Source organism: Copidosoma floridanum, unplaced genomic scaffold (genome assembly GCF_036245765.1).
Source record: "Copidosoma floridanum isolate Cflo_tuat_1 unplaced genomic scaffold, Cflo_Japanese_pri ptg000009l, whole genome shotgun sequence".
NCBI classification, from domain to species: Eukaryota; Metazoa; Arthropoda; class Insecta; order Hymenoptera; family Encyrtidae; genus Copidosoma; species Copidosoma floridanum.
The window spans coordinates 4,506,315-4,526,179 of record NW_028321886.1 but is presented as its reverse complement, the minus strand read 5'-3'; the positions used below and the strand labels follow the sequence as shown (position 1 = coordinate 4,526,179).

General features: G+C 39.1%; 4 protein-coding genes across 5 annotated transcripts; 3 read left to right on the top strand and 1 right to left on the bottom strand.

Annotated features, from left to right (window-relative positions):
- Positions 1–1,539: 1,539 nt before the first annotated feature.
- Positions 1,540–6,776, top strand: Glob1 (globin 1). The gene is made up of 4 exons (XM_014354989.3): positions 1,540–1,924; positions 4,324–4,478; positions 4,632–4,857; positions 6,039–6,776. Exons 2-4 carry the CDS (start codon positions 4,327–4,329, stop codon positions 6,171–6,173), a joined length of 513 nt encoding a protein of 170 aa, XP_014210475.2. The 5' UTR covers positions 1,540–1,924; positions 4,324–4,326; the 3' UTR covers positions 6,174–6,776.
- Positions 6,777–10,709: 3,933 nt separating this feature from the next.
- On the top strand, positions 10,710–11,662 carry LOC106640534 (uncharacterized). The gene is made up of 4 exons (XM_014354610.2): positions 10,710–10,924; positions 11,015–11,121; positions 11,206–11,362; positions 11,434–11,662. The coding sequence occupies exons 1-4, from the start codon at positions 10,710–10,712 to the stop codon at positions 11,660–11,662; spliced, it is 708 nt and encodes a 235-aa protein (XP_014210096.2).
- A 201-nt stretch (positions 11,663–11,863) lies between these two features.
- On the top strand, positions 11,864–12,654 carry LOC106640525 (uncharacterized). Its single transcript, XM_014354599.2, has 3 exons — positions 11,864–12,056; positions 12,137–12,371; positions 12,453–12,654. Exons 1-3 carry the CDS (start codon positions 11,864–11,866, stop codon positions 12,652–12,654), a joined length of 630 nt encoding a protein of 209 aa, XP_014210085.2.
- Positions 12,655–13,559: 905 nt separating this feature from the next.
- LOC106640514 (uncharacterized) lies at positions 13,560–16,148 on the bottom strand. Of its 2 annotated transcripts, none has more exons than XM_014354588.2 (5): positions 15,980–16,148; positions 14,475–15,784; positions 14,245–14,405; positions 14,069–14,169; positions 13,560–13,990 (listed from the first exon to the last, which is right to left on the bottom strand). In XM_014354588.2, the coding sequence occupies exons 1-5, from the start codon at positions 16,101–16,103 to the stop codon at positions 13,815–13,817; spliced, it is 1,872 nt and encodes a 623-aa protein (XP_014210074.2). In that variant the 5' UTR covers positions 16,104–16,148; the 3' UTR covers positions 13,560–13,814. The 2 variants fall into 2 exon arrangements, with proteins under 2 accessions (XP_014210074.2, XP_089445687.1); XM_089589561.1 differs by having other exon boundaries at positions 15,954–15,999.
- Between the last annotated feature and the right edge of the window lie 3,717 nt (positions 16,149–19,865).

Below are 19,865 nucleotides of genomic sequence, written 5' to 3'. Positions count from 1 at the left end.
TATCATATACGTTATACCCAACACTAATGCAATCGGCGAAAAAATATATAAATTAATTACAATTTAATTAAAAGTCTGGCAAAAAAGTTCTTGAACCGTTACCACAGTAAATAAAATCAAGCTTGATGAGACTACATCTTAAATTGATGTAGAAAGCTTTTTATGAAATCTCACCTACGAATTTTTCTCTAGGCAAAATATGACACACATACACCTACTTAGAGAAACTATCGTGCCTCTAATTGAACATGTTGGACAATTTGCTGTGTTGCTGGCGGAGTTTGATTAATTTTTCCAAAAGAAAAAAAAAAAAAAAAAAAAAAGAAAAAAAAAAAAAAAAAAAACAATGCATTGATTGGTTGTACGCGAGTCTATGTAGCGCGATAGAAATGAAATTAGAGTAACCACCCAAGTCTGCTGGTGACAAGAGTCTGCTACTCTAGTCGAGATCAAAAGCTCGAAAAGTCCAAGGTGCACTCCACCTGCACCTTTTCGTCTCTATTGCTTTTTCTCCTTCGTTCACGTGTTCTTTTAAGTACAGGAAAAATTCCACAGAAAAAAATCATTCATTGAAAAAACTGTTTTTTTTTCAGTTAGGAAAAACTTATTGTTCAAACGGACGGAACGTGATCAGAAATTTAAAAAAAACGTACAAGCAGTTGCAAGTAAGACTTGTAAAAACATCATTCAAATGAAAATCTGAATACATTTTAAATATTCATTATTAAAATAATAAGTGTACATGTCAGACGTTAATAAACATTCGTCACAATGGAGATTAAAAAAAAAAAACTTAACATTGACAAAAGTAACACTTTTCATTAAATTTTAATTTTAAACGTGATCAATTGAAGATAAATGTAACTTTTGTTCTTTGTTCGGGCATCGTTACGGATGAATATAAAATAATTTTTGATAAATAAAATCTATTGAGGTTTGAAGTAAGACTCGTCGAGTCGAAAAATTTGTTACACAATGACCAGATATAGAATAAAACCATTCAATTTTTTGATATAAAATTATATTAAAAAAAAAAAAAAAAAAAAAAAAAAAGATGCAAATCATCCATGATCTATCGCGAATACAAGATCTGCTCGTTCAGCCCAACGGGACTCGAGATACTTAGCTAATGCCTACACAGGTGAAAAAACCAAGTTTTATCTATAGTTATTTGTCGAATGTCGTTATCGATTCTGTACTTAATCGTACACGCAACAACGCATGTAAAAACGGGAAACCGCAAGTTGTTGGCAAAATCATCCGTAGCGATGCACAATACATATATGCATCTAACGCGCCTGCGGGCACCGGGAAAAAAATAAAAAGAGGGAGATAGCGAGCTTGCGCGACGCGTGCTTGCGCAAAAAAGCCGGCACCAGAGACCGCAGAGACGGAGGTTGTATGTACGTATACATACGGGTAGGTATAAAGGGAGAAGTAAAGAGCTGAGCGATATGTTGCGTGTATACGTATGTATATGAATTTGCCTGTATACGTGGCACGAGGGAGCTTGCGGTGGTAAAGACGCGCGGCCTGTCTATCTCGCACTCGGCGCTCGGCCGCGCCGCTGATCGCGAGTATATAACGCGTGTTCCTCCCGCGCGTGTAAATATTTGTCACACTTATCGCGTACCTTCTTATTTCTATTTTTTTTTTCCCACATCGTGCAGCATCGGCTCCAGCCCGGGAGGCCTATTTTTTTTTTTTTACTCTTTAGTTACATTTTAATTTACGTTTTTCTTTTTTGTTTCGTTCTTGTTTTTCCCTCCCCTTTCCCACTTCTGTTGGCTTCGAACGACTGATCGGGAAGACTTTTTTCCACCAAAGTTTTACCCATCGTTTTGTGCAGTGCTACCTCGTGGGACATCGAGAAAATCTCAATTTCAAGATCGCCCTTGTGCCTAATCTTATCGTTCACAAAGAGGTATTTGAGTTGTTGTTTTCGTAGTTGGTTCAAGCTGTTTTTTGTCCCCCGCAATCCTATACTTGAATATTGCGTTTTGCTCTTGCGAAGTGACTTTTTATTTCGACACGGCGTCGGTGGTGTTTTATCAAATTCAAGCGATGATTACACTTGTAATTACTTCCGACGTAACTTTTAACCATACCATAGTTAAATTAATCTTGTCGATTTTCTGTTCCTTTAAAAAAAACTTTAGATACGAGTACGTTACAATACAAAGTTTATTCTCGAGGTACATTGGATGATAGTTGGCATTGTTTAAATAACGCGGGGTACGTGCTATTGAGCTTTTTCGGGTGTTTTAAAGTATTGTGCGCTAATCACCCAAAAGCTTGCAATATTGTAAAAGGGACAGTTCTGTTTGTTTTTTTTTTTTTTTTTTACAAACCTAGTAATTCGTTAACTAAAGAACAAAGTGATTTAAAAAAAAAAAATTTTTAAACTATCGAGAACATTGTCTAGAGGTATCTAGTGCCATGCCAGTGGTACCTACTGTTCTGATATTAAAAACAAAAAAAATTTTAATTAGTTTCTGGTATTTTTGGTGTTAAACACATTATTAATGTGATGTTTAAAAATTGACTTAAAAAGTATAAAAGTCTGGATCCACAAACGTGTGTCCCAAACTTTAATGATCATCAGGGACTTTAAACAGGATTTTTTTCGTGGAATGGCTCATATATCACCGGCAGACGCCTTAATTTTTCTCAGTAGTAAGAGCCGAGTACAATCAGCCGAATGGGTTGATGGATGGAAAGAAAAAAAAGGACTTTTCCATCTCGGCCGCAGCTCGAAACGAAAAAAACCTCTTTCCAATCAAGTAAATTGTACGTGCCTAGACTTTCTCCAAGCACATTCCGTCGAATTGAATCCGTCTATTTCCGTAGTTGACGTACACAACTAAAATTCGCCCTGAGATAAATTTTTTTTTTAAATTTTATTTCTTAATTGTCTTTCATTGTTCTTAAATCACGTGCTTCGATACTTGAAAACCCAAAACTCTGGAATTGTATGTTTTATATTAAAATGAAACATGGGACAGAACAATTTCGGTTGGTAAAAATGAATAATTTATATTGATCCTTTTTTTTTTCTTTTTTAGTTATTTGTGATATAACTTGAACAAAACTAATTTTCAATATTCGCCAGCACCGGGTACTCGCACTTGTGTTTCTCGTAGCTCTCTAAAGTAAAAAATAAAGCGACACGTCATTTACCTAAATAGTTTCGAGACAATAAGGTTTGAGGAAAAAAAAAAAAAATGAAAAAAAAAATGAAAAAAAGCAAGCTTACATGTAGGTATGACGTTTTCTTTTGAACGTAAAATACAAGCAATTTTTCATCAAATGTCCCATGAGTTATACTCCAAGAAAAGTAGTTACATATTTTTCCACTTTTAGCTTGCAATTACCTGTACTCGTGTCAAGTCAAGCAATATAAGTATTTCCTTTTTTCCCAAAATTGTCTGTTTTCATTCAATCGCATGGATAAAAAAAAATTTTTATTTTTCGGTATAATGTGGAATTGAAAATACCGTACTCGTAAGAACTACTAGTAAAAATATTCTGTCACTACGTCAGGAAATTTAACCAAATCATTACTCCAATTTGGCAGTGGAGATAGTTTCAGTTGGAAGTAAACTATTTTTTTTTTTCCTTTTCAAACTATATAACAACCCTCAATCACCCTTGAATGCCCGCTTTTCACCTCTTTCTTTTTTTAAAGAATAATAATAATAAAGTACAATCGAAGCAGAACAGAACGTCTAACGCTACCATTATCGCGTTCTCTCGATGACATTGAATAAAAAGAAAAAAAAAAACAAAAAAAAAGAAGAATTTCGACTTCACGAGTGCCGAATCGCTATACTTATATATTAACGCATGACGAGGAATCGACGGGATCACACTACATCATCAGGCGCGATAAAGTGCACCACGTTAATTGGTCCAATCAGAGGGTGTTGGCAATTAAAATTAGCCAAGCGTCTGCGCGTCGTCGTCGGGAGAGCAAATTCGAACGGCACGTATATATAAACGGGTTGTTACTTTTGCGAACAATTGGGGAGCTTTTTTTTTTCTACTATAGCGAAAAAGAAACAAAAATAATCCTCATAATCACGGCAACCACTCTCCTTTTAATGTGCCGATCGTAAAGTATTTTTCGTTCGACCATTTGACCCATAATGGATCCTATCTGTCTCGGGTTTTATGCTCCCACGCACGCAGTTGACTCAAACTGCAATATAGCCGCAAGTTGAGGGCACGGGCCAATTTGCATTTTAATTGGCTTTTGGAGCGGCGCTAACGATCAGCTGTATGTATGTATGTATGTATGTGTATGTGTTTGTGTGTGTACAGGCAATGGGCTCGTCGACGAGCATCTTGTGGGGCAGCGAGGGCACGGCCCCCGACGCGGCGACAGGACTCACGGCCAAACAAAAAAAGATCGTCCAGAGCACGTGGGCCGTCGTCAGGAAGGACCCGATAGTCAACGGCGTGGCCATCATGATTGCGTGAGTCGATCGTATAATACATTTATAATCTTGTTGCCTCTCCTGAACCCGGCATCTCGAGCCAAAATAACGCGGAGGGCATCGGGATACGACGATGCCATTTGCGAATGAAAAATGTCCTCGAGAGTAAAAGTATTAATCAATGGCCCCCAGGTACTTCAAGGAGCACCCCGACTACCAGAAGCTGTTCAGCGGGTTCAAGGACGTGCCGTTGGAGGAGCTGCCGGGGAACAAGAGGTTTCAGGCCCACTGCCAGAGCATCATGTCGGCCCTGAGCAACGTGATCGATGCCATGGGTGACCCGTCGCTGCTCGAGGCCACCCTAGGGGCCATCGGCGAGAGGCACCACAGGCGCGGCCAGACCAAGAAACAATTCTTTGTGAGTCGACGATACACAACATCATATTGTACATCCTCCGCGCATATCTTTCTTTCTCCCGTGCGTGACAATTGCGGCCCATCGAGGGGAAACAAAGGGAATTGACTATCGGAATCCGTGTCATTTTTTTACAACTCGCCAAATGTAACGGCAAATAACATTTTAGCTCGCGTGTTGATCGAGCAAAATAATAGAGCTGACGCGTATTTGACGCGTATCTCGGTATTAGTTGGAAAAGCTTCCGCAAGAGCTTATTTTCTATCTCGATGGCTCGCTTCTGTAGTACATCAATGATGTGATTGAAAAAAAGGGGGAGAAAAAAAAATGTATTCGCGATCTCGAGTGGAAAAGAAAACAGACCGACGCAATGATTCAAGTGTGTATGTATATACCCTCGATGCGAGCAGTGTATCGAGTACGGCATGCAGAATGAGAAGGAGAGAGAGGAAACGCTCTCGAGCACGAGGTACATTAATATTATTATTCTTATTGTTATTGAGCGCATCGCGCGAGAGCAGTTGAGGCGTAAATTATCATTCCATTGTCGCACGTACGTGAAAATTGCGTGCTCGGCATCAATGGCTCGTCTATCCGTTTCACTGCGCGCGCGGGTTTCAATTGCGTCTAAAGTGACGCGCGCGGCGTACAATCGTTGAATTATTATATTTTGCACGAGCATACAGATATACGCCCATTATGCCACGGTCATGTCGGACTCGTGTACACAGCCTTTTTCTTCTTCCCTTCCGATGCGATCGCCAACGGATACGTAGCTTAACTCGTTGGCGATCAATTTCATTCGACGACGATTGCAACTATCCATGACAGGCTGCACACGAGCGATTGATGCACTCCTGTTGACAGTCTCCTGAAAAACAATGGTTTTTTTTTTTTTTTTTTTTTTTTTTTTTTTTTTTTTTTTTTGTACAGTTCATTGTCCCATAAGAAAAGAAAAAAAAAGTTTCCAAGATTAATTTTTCAAGTGGCACACCTCGCGTTGACGAATTTTGTCCTACCCGAGAAGACTCGTAAAAATTGTCATCCCAAAAGTAACGTCCGTGTATAATGTCGTTGAAGTTTCAGTTGGAATAAAATTTACGATCCAATAAAAAAGGCAATCAAGCAAGATTGATAGTACGGGAGTCGGCGCCGACGATTTGAATGAAAACGTGAATTTACAGGAACTGAAAGACGTGGTGATGGAGGTGCTGAAGCAGAAATTCGGCTCGAAATTCACGGCTGAGGTGGAAGAGGCCTGGAGCAAGATCCTCGACGCGGCTTTCACCGGCATGTTCAGCGCCGTCCCCGATGTTTAACAAATCTTTCTCTCGCGGAACGGTTCGCTGCTTGCGCCCCAAGAAAAAAGAAAAAAAGAAGAAAAAAAAAATCATGTCATCTCGCACCTTTCATTTGACTATATATATGTACTCATTGGGTTCATCCTCACTTGCAACTACGAATTGTTTTGAGCCGGTGATGGGACACACTAACTGATAAAAGTCCTAACTATCCATGTAAACAAAGCTCCATCGAAGGTGGTATTTTAATACCGAAAAATTAAAAATTTTCTATTTATAATATTAAAAAAAAGAAAAAAAGACGACGACGATTTTCTTTTGTAACGAGTGTATGTGTAAATAATAATAATAATAATAATAATAATAATAATAATAATAATAATAATAACAATAACAAATTAGTACAAGGCGCTTTATCAATCAGAGTGAATCGTATTCAGCTTTTTGAGCATCAAGTTGAATACTTTGGTGCACCTAAATATTGACCCGACGTACGCTGTAACAGATACAGATAAGCTCAAGCTAACGCTTTCAAACAAATGAACCAAGATACGTAAATGTACATTTTTTTTTTGCTCTGCGTTAAATTTTTCAAGCTCAAGCGTGGCATTTGTGAAAAAAAAAAAAAAAAAAAAAAAATGTAAGTAATTTAAATCCCAAAGTTAAAAGAAAACAAACTTTCGTGAGTACATCGGGTCGACGCGATCAATTGATTTTTAACTCAAAGTAAGTATATCATTGTCGCGAATGAAGCAAAATGTGACCTTGTAAATAATTAATACCCACGTCAAAAGTATAAAAAAAAAAAAAAGGCACGAAAATTTGCGTAATAAAACAAAGTACAAGTGCGCCCTCGCGGTTATACATTCGTCCCCGTTGAACATGTTGCCGTACAACAAAACAAGAATTCGTTTGGGAAAAACTGCGTTGTACCGCGGATACGAGTCGACTGTTCCGCGAGTGCGAGAAAGAGAGCCACAGAGCACGAGTTTCCCACTCCGATCGATAAAATCGCGGCCGCATATGAAACACATGCACACACACGCGCGCCACCCCCTTTTTTCTCTGCCACCGCAGCCTCCCCCCTTCACGTGTTTCATGTTCCGCGAGTCTTTCCCTGTACCTACCTCCTTCTCCACCTTATCCTCCTATTTTTGCGCAGAGCACACATTGTATTCATCACTATGTGGTGTACATTCACACGTAGGTAAGGGAGAGATAACGTCGAGACGGGGGTTGTTGTATTTTGCCCTGCACGCTGGGACAACAATAGAGGTCGACCTGGTATTTTTGTTCGTTTCTCGGAAAAAAAAAAAAAAAAAAAAAAACAACATGCCATTTGAAAATAGTATGCAGACACAATCGTAAATGCGTATAGCAACCGTAATGCTCTCGTCTACGTCTACGGGGTGAAAAAGTTGATTCCGCTCAAAGCTCTCTTTATCAATTCATTGGATATTTATATTCATGCTCACCCGGGTAACCGTAACGACTTGTGTTTATTCCGAGTTGCTAGGTTTTTTTTTTGTTTTCTCAAGCGCTTCTTCTCGGAGTGTGGGTTCATCAGGCAAATCAAGGCATCACCATAACAATGACAACCAACTAACTCTTGCACAACGTTACTTTCAACGCGTCTTACGTGAATATATTACTCGGTGACTATTGCATGTATATTATATTAATAATAATCATACACACTTGTGTGGGCACATAATTGTATGGATTCGTAACAAGTATATATACAATAAACAAACGCTACATTTATTTTTTTAACAAAACCTTTTTTCTGTACTGTGCTCCGTTTAACATGTTTTTGTAATAAATTTTATTGTAAAATGCATAAAACCTCTTTACGCCAACTTCACGCAATCTCCTCCTTATAAAACAAAAAAAATTATGTATACATTATTTATACAATCTTCGCAATAAGGTATTTAATTGTATTTACGAAACAATATAGAAGAACCCGGTCGTCACGGTGTACGCCAACGATCGAATCAGTGAGCGCGACGCTGTGGTGTAGCGCGTGCCAAAGAGTTTCCGCACGCTACAGTTATTTACGCGTGGGAATTCCTCGCGGTTCATCCATAGAGGTATAAGAATAGAGGAGAAAAGGGGGCGTGATATGCGACAGCAGAATTCGCTACGTAACGAGGCATCTGTCTTTGTCTGGCAGTTATGTTATTGGTCGAGTCATACATGAGATTGAATCAACTGTAGGATTCAGGACGAAGAAGTAGCCAATAACGTGGCTTTGGCAACAAGGACAGATGCCCCGTTACACTTAGTTATGCTGTCGCTGCCGCTAATGGGCTAGTATAGCGCTTTTCCCCTCTATTCTTATACCTCTATGGGTTCATCCCGCGCCCGGCATCTCCGACTTTGAAGCAAACTTTTGCCTCCCCCTCCCCTCCCACCGCGCTACCATACAAGCATCGGCGTTCCAGCGGAGCTATTTGGCCAGGAATTCCCTTTGCCTCTCCGGGGCAATCTCGAGCCCCTCGTTTCAATTTTTCGCCCACCATGACGATGCCAAGGAGCTCGACGCAACGAAAAACCGACCGAGCGGAACTCACCGACTCGAGAATCCTCGTCGTTTACTTTTTGATTCTCAGGGTCTTCTTCTTGTCGAGCTTAGTGTAGCAATCGGCGCAGTTGGACCCGCTCGCGTTGAGAACCCTCAGAGCGTCGAGCTCCGAATTGATCCTACAGAGATCGGCGAGGCACCTGATCTTGTTCTCATCGCACTTTGCGTCATCGCACGGCTCGGCTCTGCTCTTTTTCCGAAACAACTTGAACCTCTTGCGCTTCGGCTTGCCTATAACGAAACAATAGTTACGGTTACGGTACAATTAAGTGTGTAAGTGTATGTATATGTATATCTGCTTACCGATCTCGGGCTCGGCACCGCACCTGCAGCACTTGCACCCAGCACACTGGTGGCGCACGATGCAGGCTATCTTGTCTTGCAGCTCCCTAAGCTCGGCCTTGCCGATCTTTCCCGAGCCCTTTGTCCTCGGCTTGCGACCAAAGATCTTCCTCCTCGCCTTTTTTGCCGGCTTGACGACCGCCGCGGGCTTCTTCTTCTTCTTCGTGGCAACTGGCTCGTGGGACTCCTCGGAGCCGCAGGTGCAACCCTCCGGATCGTCCAGGTTGTGGCGCTCCATTCCGATATCAGGCGGGCTTAGACACAATTTTTATCGTTATTTCGCGAATGAACTCAAAGGCGTATTATATACTTACCAAAAAAAGGGAGGCCTTTGGCGCGAGTTCCTCCAGAAGCACAGGTACAGCAGGCTCGAAGCCACCAGGGACGCGAGACACGCGAGGACGGCCAGAGCCACGTGATGATCGCTCGTCCGGCTGGGGCGTCTGTCGGCGATCGGCTCTCCGACTGGAATAACTTCACCGTTGCTGCTAGCGTCGACGAGAGCACGGACTTTAGCGAGACTTTTTGTCGTTGAAGACTATACTGAAACATATACTTGGGACAATAAGCCCGCGTGGTTGTGGACTCACTTGGTTATGACTTCGTGCGCCGTGACTCTGATGGTGGTAAGCAACGCAACGCAGAGAAAAAGAGTCAAAATGTACAAGGGCGTCTGACCACGCTGTGTATATGAGGTAACGAAATTGATGGTCATTACTGGCTGGGGGGTCCAGTGGTCGGGAATCCAGTGGTACCGGGTTGTCTCCGTTTCCGCTTGCGTCGTCTTCCGTGCCCGGCAGAGTGGCGTCGGCGTCGGCGGTACTGGTCGTGGGGCGGCATCCCGGCCAGCCGCAGGAGGAAGCGCGCCGGGGATGGTTGGCCCACCGCATCCTTGTCCAGGGTGTGGACGCTGTCTGGAAAAATCAATGTCCGTTTTTATGCGCCCACCTGTGGTGTTTCGGTGGCTCATAGCGCGTACTTACGTGGAGGGACGTCGGGACGCCAGAGACTGCAGTCACAGCTGGCACCGGCCGGCTGCTGATGCGACGACGATGGCTGGACCGTTGATGAATCGATGGCACCCTGTGCTCACACGGTTGATGGACGAGCCGTTTGTACAGTTTTGGATCGGGGAATAAAGGTTACAACTTTATGTTTATCGCGCACCCATACGTACCTCCAACAGTAATGCCATTAGCACAATGAACCCCGACGAATGACGTGAAATTTTCATGTTGAAAAACGTAAATGGAAACCAATGGGTCCAACAACGTCGAAACGACAACTGACAACATCTCGATGGTGGGGTGAGTGGGGTCTCATATTGATCTCATCAATCTCATGATGGATGGTTATGTTGTCATTATTATGTCGTATACGATGCTGTAAAGAAGTAAAATATCTCGATGACAAACAATTAATCGTCAGTTAACGAATGAACGGGAGAGCTTGTTTTGATTTACGATTCAGACGCGAGTGTACAGGACGGCGATGCCGATGAGGGACGAGTTGAACAAAAAACGATAGCTATATATATTCAGCGGGTAATTAAGTGTAGTATAAATAATGATATGTATGATCGATGTGAAACTTTGTATAATGTTTAATCGGAGGACCGGCGGATCATGCTGATGGTGAGCGGCGACTCGAAGGCAGGGCCGACGGGCAACTTTTACTTCAGTCCGTTGCGCCTGCGACCGGTGCTTGGGTCGGCTTATCTGGCCGCGAAGTCACCGAGGTCGGTCAAAGAGTCCAGGTTAGGTTTGCCGCTCGACGTCGAGCCCCAACGGGCCAGGCACAACGGCCCCAAGGACGTCGAGGACGAGGCAGTTTACGCAAAGTCACGTTGTTTATTGTCGGGCTTGTTTGGGGGAGACCTACTGTGTGAGTTTTTGTTGTTGACGTTGGCGATTGAAACGTGCATGTACAGAACTGACGTGGACGACAGCAGCGGGTCGGAGACGAAGCCAAGGAAGAAGAAGCACGGGAAGACGAAAAAATCAAAGAAGAGTTCCTCGCTGGATTCTACCCTCTTGGGCAAGTGTATATACAAGAAGACTCGAAGGCCACTATATACATAAGTATGTAACATATATTTATGTACACGTTGGGGGGTTCCAGAGCACCTGTGCCCAAAGTTGCGAGTTTCCGTGGTTCTCTCGGTCCTCGGTGCCATTGTCGTAGTTGCCTGCTGCTGCGCGCTGTACCTGAGGAGACGCATCGTCGCTTGTTTCAAAAAGTGCTGGCCAGGAAGCAAGAAGAAGAAAAAGGCGAAGCAGCAAAAGTACAAACGCGACTCGTTTATCTTCTTCTTCGTTATCGGCAATTATAAAAATCCCGCGCGCACAGCTTGCTCGACGCCGAGGAGGGCGGCTACCCGTACCAGCCGTCCATCTTCCGGAAGTCGGGTAAAAAAAAGAACAAGGCCCCCGCGAGGCTCATCGACACCGGGACACAAGACAGTCGAACGTCGATGGCCATGGCCCACAGCCAGCCTCCGCTGGAGAAACCGAAAAAGGTCGGCTGCTCGCCTTGTTGCAGGAAAAAGAACAAGAAGAAAAAGCTCCGGAGAACCTGAACAACCACGAGCGCGCTTCACTTGTTGTTTATCCTTGTTAACCATCATATTGGTAACACTACTTGTAAGTGTGTATTTTTTTTTTTTAAATATTTATTCGATAATAAAAAGAAGAAAAAAAACCCTCGTTTACACTTTGTTTGCTTTTTCATTTGTATTGCAGTGAGTTACATGTACGTATATTCGATAAGTTGTGCGATAATGCTGGCCATCGCGTTTGCTCTGCTGATTTGGGAGGGTGGCAGAAACGTCGTCCCCGTCGAGGGTACGATAGATGTTAACCTCTCGGAGCTGGAGTACTTGGCTGCTCGGCTGGGACCGCGCGAGTGCCGTAGTCTCGCCGCCGCGCTGCACTACGACTCCTTCGAGCTGCCCAATGATCTGGCCAAGGCAAGTAAGGACTGAATCTACGTTTTGGTCCGGACCGATGCAGGTGTTTCGTGCATTTTTAATTTTATTCTCGCTGCTGGGAAGGTCGAAAGGTAGAGCCGAGTCTGCCCTGTTTGCGGCACCTCTTGCACTGGAATAACGGCCTCGGGGAAGGCCGAGGCCAGTCGCACGAGCTCTTGGAGCGCAGGCTGCGCCAACTCGGCAGGAAAGACCTGGCCGACTGGTTGGGCAGGACTGTTTTCGCGGAGCTTAGCAAGGACCTGCTCAGGGTCGTCGACGAGCCGCTCGGCAAAGTCACCACCGAAGCTTACACCGAGAGGTGAACTACTTTGACATTTGATCACCAATTGCCGGGCGCGTCCGATTGATTTATCGATTATTGTTTCCCATTCTTTGTTAGCCAATCGACAGAGACAACGACTACCTCGGGGAAATCTCTTGGCAACGAGGACCATGGATTGTGGGTACTGGTCAATTGGATTGTCTTTCTGCTGTTGGGCGTGCTTGTTTTCACGCTCGTTTCTCTACTCGGTCTGATTGTCATCGACAGAGTCGCTCGTTGCAGGTACGACGAGTACTCGGCGGTGGATCGATCCGAGTGATGGTTAACTACTCATGTTTTGCCTTGTTGTAAAATGCAAATCGTTTGACCGTGAATGAAAAAAAAAAAAAAAAAAAAATCCCCGAGTCTCAAAACATGTTGTGGGTAATCACATGCGCGCGTACATGTCCGTGCATAATAATTGTAGATGGATGTACTTGGGAACAAAAGCAGCTCGTCTTTAACTTTGATTGTTTAGAGTGTCCGCGGCTGAGCGACGTGCATAAAAAATATGCATCGCGCGCGCGAGAGGAGATAGGTATAAGCACACGGGGGAGGCAGAGGAGGAGCTATAGGCTACTCGTTTCTCTCATTCCCGACGCCGAGCTGGAGAGGGAGGCTCTGCGGAGGCGACCTTGACCAGGAAAGATACCACACCACCGGGGAGGACAAGGCCGTACGCGCGCGCGGAAAATTTAACGAGAGAGACGAAGAGAATGGAGGCATTTTCAGATTTCAATCGACGATTTATTGTGGAAACGCTTCCTCCCTCGCTTGCCGGCTTTTTCTGTTAGCCTTTTTTTTTTTTTTTCATCAACAAACGGCTTTTTTAATTTTGGAAACTCAGCAAAGATTGAATTGAGTGGTTGAAACTGTGAAACCATTTGACCCCCCCTTCTGAGATAATGTGTCTGTAGGTATAACCACAACAAGCTGCTGCTTAAAAGCCGAGTGTTGGTAATTAACACTTGCGTAATTGACAACAAACTGTTTGGTCAAAAATTACATGACTTCAAGTTTTCAAAAACAGATATCTGTGAAAATAAGTCCATGTTGTGATAGAAATTGAAGAGAAAAATTTTATTTCATTCAAATGTTATATTTACAAGTAGAAAAGAACAAAAAAAAAAAAAACAAAAAAAAAAAAAGAAAACAAAAAAAATAAAAGTTTTTTGTACAGCAAGAGAGACTTTAATATCGCTTTTCAAATCTTCTCTTAGGCACGGCTTCATTTAAATAAAGCATTTTAACAATATAACAATTGATTGTTTTTACAGGGTCGTGTTTGACACAGACATGATTAGATTGAATTGCACTGCAGTAAAACAATAGGAACTAAAACTTTTTGTACTAATTATAATTACATTACGCTTATTCAACTGTAATATTGGCAGTGCACAACTAATTGGTATACATTAAAACCAAAGAAAACAAGACTTCTCACGCGTCATCAAACTGTCCTTCTTGTATTTTAAATGTTTGTAGTGAACCATAAACTCGCATGGATGCTACTTCGGCTTTAATTCTTTTTAAATGAAGATCTTCTGGACAAAAACCTTGAGGTTTTTGATACATGTAATTTTTAGACTTTCCATTGTCATACACAATTTTGGGATCTGAATCGATAAAAAGTTATTTGTTATTAAAATTGTTTAATAAAACAAGAAAAACATTTTTTCTCGTTGTGAGTTTACCTTGAGGATCAAATTCATCATCGGTGTCATTTTTCTTATCCCAATCGTTATCGGAATCAACATTTGTATTTTTGAAATTTTTTTCGCTGGCATCATCATCGCTGAAATCATTATTAAAAAAAATAATTTGTTTTTTCCAGATGAAAGTAAAAATTTTAGAATCTAACAATAATCACCTGCTTTGAGACCACCATTTGTCTGAAGGAATTGACTTGTCACTTTTGATTGACTCGCACTTTTTATAACTTTTAATTCTTTCATTAAACATAAATTTTGAGTTTTCTTTGTGATAAGCTAAGTAAGTGTTGTACAGCTCAGAGTATGGTTTGTCTCCCAGCTAAAAATTTCATAATAATTTATTATTATTATTAAAATTGACTGTATCACAATATCTTTAAATACCTACTTTAATGCGATCCGTTGAGAAAAAGTTTTGCTCAACGTCCAATCCTTGCAAATTAGACATTTTCATAAGTTCACGAGGAAACTTTTCTAATTTATTATCATAAAGATCAATCCATCTTAAAACCTTCAGTTTTTCAAAAGTTTTTGGTAATCTCGCTAAAGCGTTGTTATTTGCTTTCAATTCCGTAAGAGATTTTAAATTCCCAATATTTTCTGGAAGCATAAATAAACTATTTCCATCAACAATCAAACATTCTAAATTTTCTAAAGCACAAATTTCTTCTGGTAACCACATCAAGCAATTAAAACCAACATCAAGTTTCTTTAAATTGACCAGCTGATTAATCTTGGGTGTCACAGAAGGAAGGCTAGTGGCTCGAAAATTTAGTTCTGTAATCGTCTGTGTGTTCTTTAACAGTTGGGTAGGCATTTCATTAAAAATATTTCCCGAGATACCCATAACGTCTTCTTCGTTACTAACGTTCATTTTTTCAAGGCACACCATGTTTTCTATCATCATGTCCAACACTGTATTTGATAAATTCGAACATGTCATCGAGAGTGACTTGATATTCAAAAATCCTTCCTTACCTACAAAACTGTACACATCAAACTTTGTTCGACTTAAATCGACATCGTTCAGTTTAAAAAATTTTGGCGTGATCACCCAATCGGGGAATTTATTGCAATTTCCATTGCTTTTGGCATGAAATTTTTCCAAATTTTTTGTGCACGGTATTATGTTCATCCTAATATTCAAATTTCGTGAGATATCCAAAGCTTTTAGCGTGATCATTCCATCTCTGATACACTCAGGAATGATCTTAAAACTATTATTTGACAAGTCGAGTGTTTTTAGTTTTTTCAAATCACCATAAGAATTGGGCAAAGTTTCCAATTGATTGTTACTTAAATCTAATGTCTCAAGATTCTTCAATGCACTCAAACTGTCTGGTAGCTCGGTCAGCTTATTGTGACTCAAATTGAGCGTAACCAAATCCTGCAGTGTACCAATAAGATCTGGCAGTGCCGGCATCATATTATTATAAAGATCCAGATTGTTTGATTGCTTCAGTTGGTCCAGCAGCTGAGAAAATTTTGTCAAGTCGTTGTTTTGCTCTATCACTTTGTTTAACAGTTTGATTACTTCTTCGGACAAGACTCCTTGACTAGACTGCGATACTAGTTTACTTATGTCTAGGGCACTGTTACCGTTTTTGCCAACAGATTGATCGATGGTATTGACATAATATTTTGACTCTTGATCACTGACCATAGCAGCGGGGATTTGGACCGATTCAACATCGCTCCCTGTAAACGAAAGAGAAAATGGCAAAAATGTTTATAAAATTAAGAGGTTAGATTGACGACAACGTAAAGCAAGCTTATTGGGATTGGATAAAAATTAGAACGGGTGGTGTGTTTACATTATATATATACGCAAATTACGGGAAAAGCGGTAAAAACAAAACAGACATACACTAGTGATCTTAAAATTATTCTCACCGAAGCAATCGGAAGCTGGTTCGTGCATTGTTGACACTTGCTCATATTCTTCACTCCAGCGATTGTTGTTGCTCGTGTAACGATGATATATCGGTTGATCGTGGTCGAAGTAGTACGCGTACATTGCTACAGATGCCGGTAGAACGGTTGCTTTTTTCCGTGTTCGAATGAATAAAAAACTTTTCCGATAACATGAGAACGAGAAAAAAGCCGCACAAGAATCCTTCGCGCTTTTTTGCACGTGTAGGTGTGTAACGGGATCAATGAGCTTTGTTTTGATCTTCTCCCTCTCTCATTGTCTTCACGTGGAGGTGGAGGAGTATACATTTTATATATTCTGTTGCAGCGACGGTTACGGCATAAAGCGGCCGTTCATCTGAAACAGCGGCCAATGTTGAACGTATACCTATATATCTCGTGTTTTGGAATGGTCAAGGATGCTACAATTAGTTCGACTTAAACAAAACGGCCAAATAATACGTTTGTGGATTGAAGCATTGCATAAATGAGTAAGTAAACAATTACTATGAACCATTTTTATTTGTTTGCGACGAAATTTTCCTATTTGCAACGCCTTACACAGACGCAGGCGGTTGTTGTTGCAGTTATAGGACTGTGAGATGTTGAAAAAAAAAAATATGCGCTCGTTAGATATTTAATAAGTATAAACTTTCATTGAAGAAACCTATTAATTTGTAATACTGCACACTTGCGAATTTCCATAAAAATTTCAGTAAAAATTTTTCGTAGAGCTGCATGCTTATGCATTTTTCTTTCAACTAACCTCATGGAAACTCTTAAAGTGTAAACCGATTGCATATCATGTATCTTTTAAACAAATTCCTTTAAAAATTGGATGGCTTCATACTTTTGAGCTCGTAATAAGTATATAACTCACAAATGACAGCCTTCTCTTGTACTTTCAAGTTGATGACGTCAGTGCTAAAAAATGTATTGTTTCAACTAAATAATGTTAATACAATTCAGATCACTGAATACAATGATAGTCAATATGTCATTCACACTATCTACGATTTAATGCTTAGAAAAAACTTTTTTTACAGTTTTATTAACAAGATTGATTTTCCTTTCTCTTTTTTGAATACTTATTTTATTTGCAGATTCCATAACGTTGAAAGTAGCTGAAAGAGCTTAAAGTTCATCAGCATACCGTATTGGTGATACCAGTGTTAGTAATAAAATAAAAGCCAACAAAAAACAGTGATTGTGAAAGATTCTTCCTCGCTTCTGGTGCGTGGTAAAACAGTAGTCTGCGGCAAAAGGAAAGGCGGACAAATTATATACGCATCTTCTCTTACAAGTATGTATTGTTTATTTATTAAACAATAATTTTCTCTTTGTACAGCGCTTTCTTCGTCATATATGACCTTAGGCAGTAAGCAAAGCTGCGAATCACATGATAACTATTATGAACATTACATAAAGTTCGAAAACATACATAACCACCCATTGTAAAGTTATAAGCTTCTTTTGATTTCGTATTAATATTTTTAAAAACATGCAAGTGTAGGTACTGAAAACAGATTTATTTTCTTAATCCCCACAAATAATAATTATTATTATTATTATTTGCACTATCAATTGCATGTTGTTTTATAAATAAAAATACATTAGTGCCTTTCAAATTTATAGAAAAAAAAAATAATAATAAGAAAAAATTTTCTTTGAAACTAACAATACATCCAGCTAAAGTATCAACTACCTAATATGCACTCACACGCTATAAATTTTTTAACAGAAACTAATAATTTCGTATACTTACCTTTTAAGAATTTCAAGGTGATTTTTATACTATTAACACATTTGTACACAATTTCCTGAGCAAACTTACGTGACAACTGCATAGTATATTTCTGTTTGAACTATTTGAAGATTAGGATGACGATTTTTTAAAACAAACAGATAAACGGTGAGAGATATGTGTGTCTTTACCAATGGACTGAACAAAATTTTGAAAACACTCTATTGAATCTACCCTATTTAATTTGACACCTGAGGAAGTATTTATCTGTTTTTAGAAAATCTATTACGTAGATAATCAACAAGTAGAGCGATAAAAATAGGAAAGTTCTTTTAGTCTATTTTTTGAGATGGATAAAAATACCACAAAAATTCTGTCCATGTAAAAATAAAAAAAAAAAATTTTTACGAGTACAACGTGTGTTCTGCACAAGTTTTAGTAGTGGTTGAGTACCAGAAATAGAAAAATAGCATTCCAAATATAGATGGCTCTTCTGTTTACCAAACAACCCCTTTTTCCACCTCACTCACTGATGTTAGTGAGAATTTAATAGTAATTAATTAATTATGAAAGTTTTCCATCATTATTGTTACATAGCGAAATAAAATGAAAAAAAATACCCAGTCAGTTGATTTCATACGTATATAGTTTTTGCGTTATGAATACGTACCTACACCCTACGTCTTCACTTTTTTTCGACATTTCGGCAGCAGTATTGGTAAACATCGATTCAAATCAAATTCCAGTTAATTTTTTTAATTTTATTTTATTTTTTTTATTTTTTAAAAGTAGAGGAAGGTGCACAATAAAAACTAGGTATTTGATAAATTGAGAATAAAAGTTTAGTTTCGTGGCAGATAATAGTAAAATATGAACATTTACATATTGTTGACAATCGAAATAATATTTTGTTAACAGAAAATTCAAATCTATATATATTTATATATTAATACGCAAAAAGTAGGGAAAACATAAATCCTGTCAGCAAAAATAAACACTAACGAAGATAATAATATAATAAACGTAATTGCACACGTGTATTTGTCAATGTGAGGATTTTTCTTTTTGTCCAATCGGTAATCATTTTTCTTGGTTTTCAATTAAATGTATACTTTATCTTTAACAATTCAAAAATATCAAATTTAAAATTGTGCTAAAGCAATATTGCTATATTGTCAGTTTTTTTGTATTTATTTGAAATTGACTAAATTTTCATAGCATTGCATTTGAAAGAAAAATGCTTACTTAATTTTAAAAAACCCTCTGAATAATTTAAAGCACTAAAATTTAAAAATTCCATATCGAAAAAAATGATAAATTGTAAAGTTGTTTGAATATAATTTAAATAAAAATATTTTTCGGTAAGTTATGGATAATCCTTTGTGCGATTGTATATACGAGAATTTCTTTCGAAAAAAAAAAAAAAAATTATCATCGCTATACAATTTTATATTTATAATCCCTTGATTAGCGCATATTCATTTCTTTTTTTTATGTTTTCATACAAATATAAAAATATGAAAAAATTAAACTTCTATATTCACATTATTTTCATAAATTTTCGCGTCTCGATGGCATGCATGTCTTTTTACAAGTTTGGATGGGGTATAATAAAATATTTTTTTTTTTTATTCATCTCATTATTTCATCCATTTATGAAGTAAAATACATTACTTTGCTCGAGGCTTGGTAACTAAGCACCGAAGCTAGGCATCGATTTATTATTATATTTCTGTAATTTTTCTTATTATGCGTTTATTCTCTATCATCTAATATTTTTAACAAAACGAAACGACCATTTAGACAAAAATCTAAGTTTTTTTTTTTTTAATCGCATCCATCGAAAAGTTACTAACGATCTTAATACAAAATCGATTGCCTAATAAATAATTTATTGTGTGCGCAACGTGTACGTGTATTTTTCATAAAATTTTTTTTTATCTATAAACTCTCTATAATATTATAAATTATTTTATCAAACAAGTCTTAAAAATTTTTAATATTCAACAATAAATATCAATTTCATTTTCTTGACTAATAAATACACCTTTCATCTACAATTCATCTTTCCGGAAGTTCATTAAAAAAATATCAGTGTGTAATCCTTGAGAATCGAGATCGCGA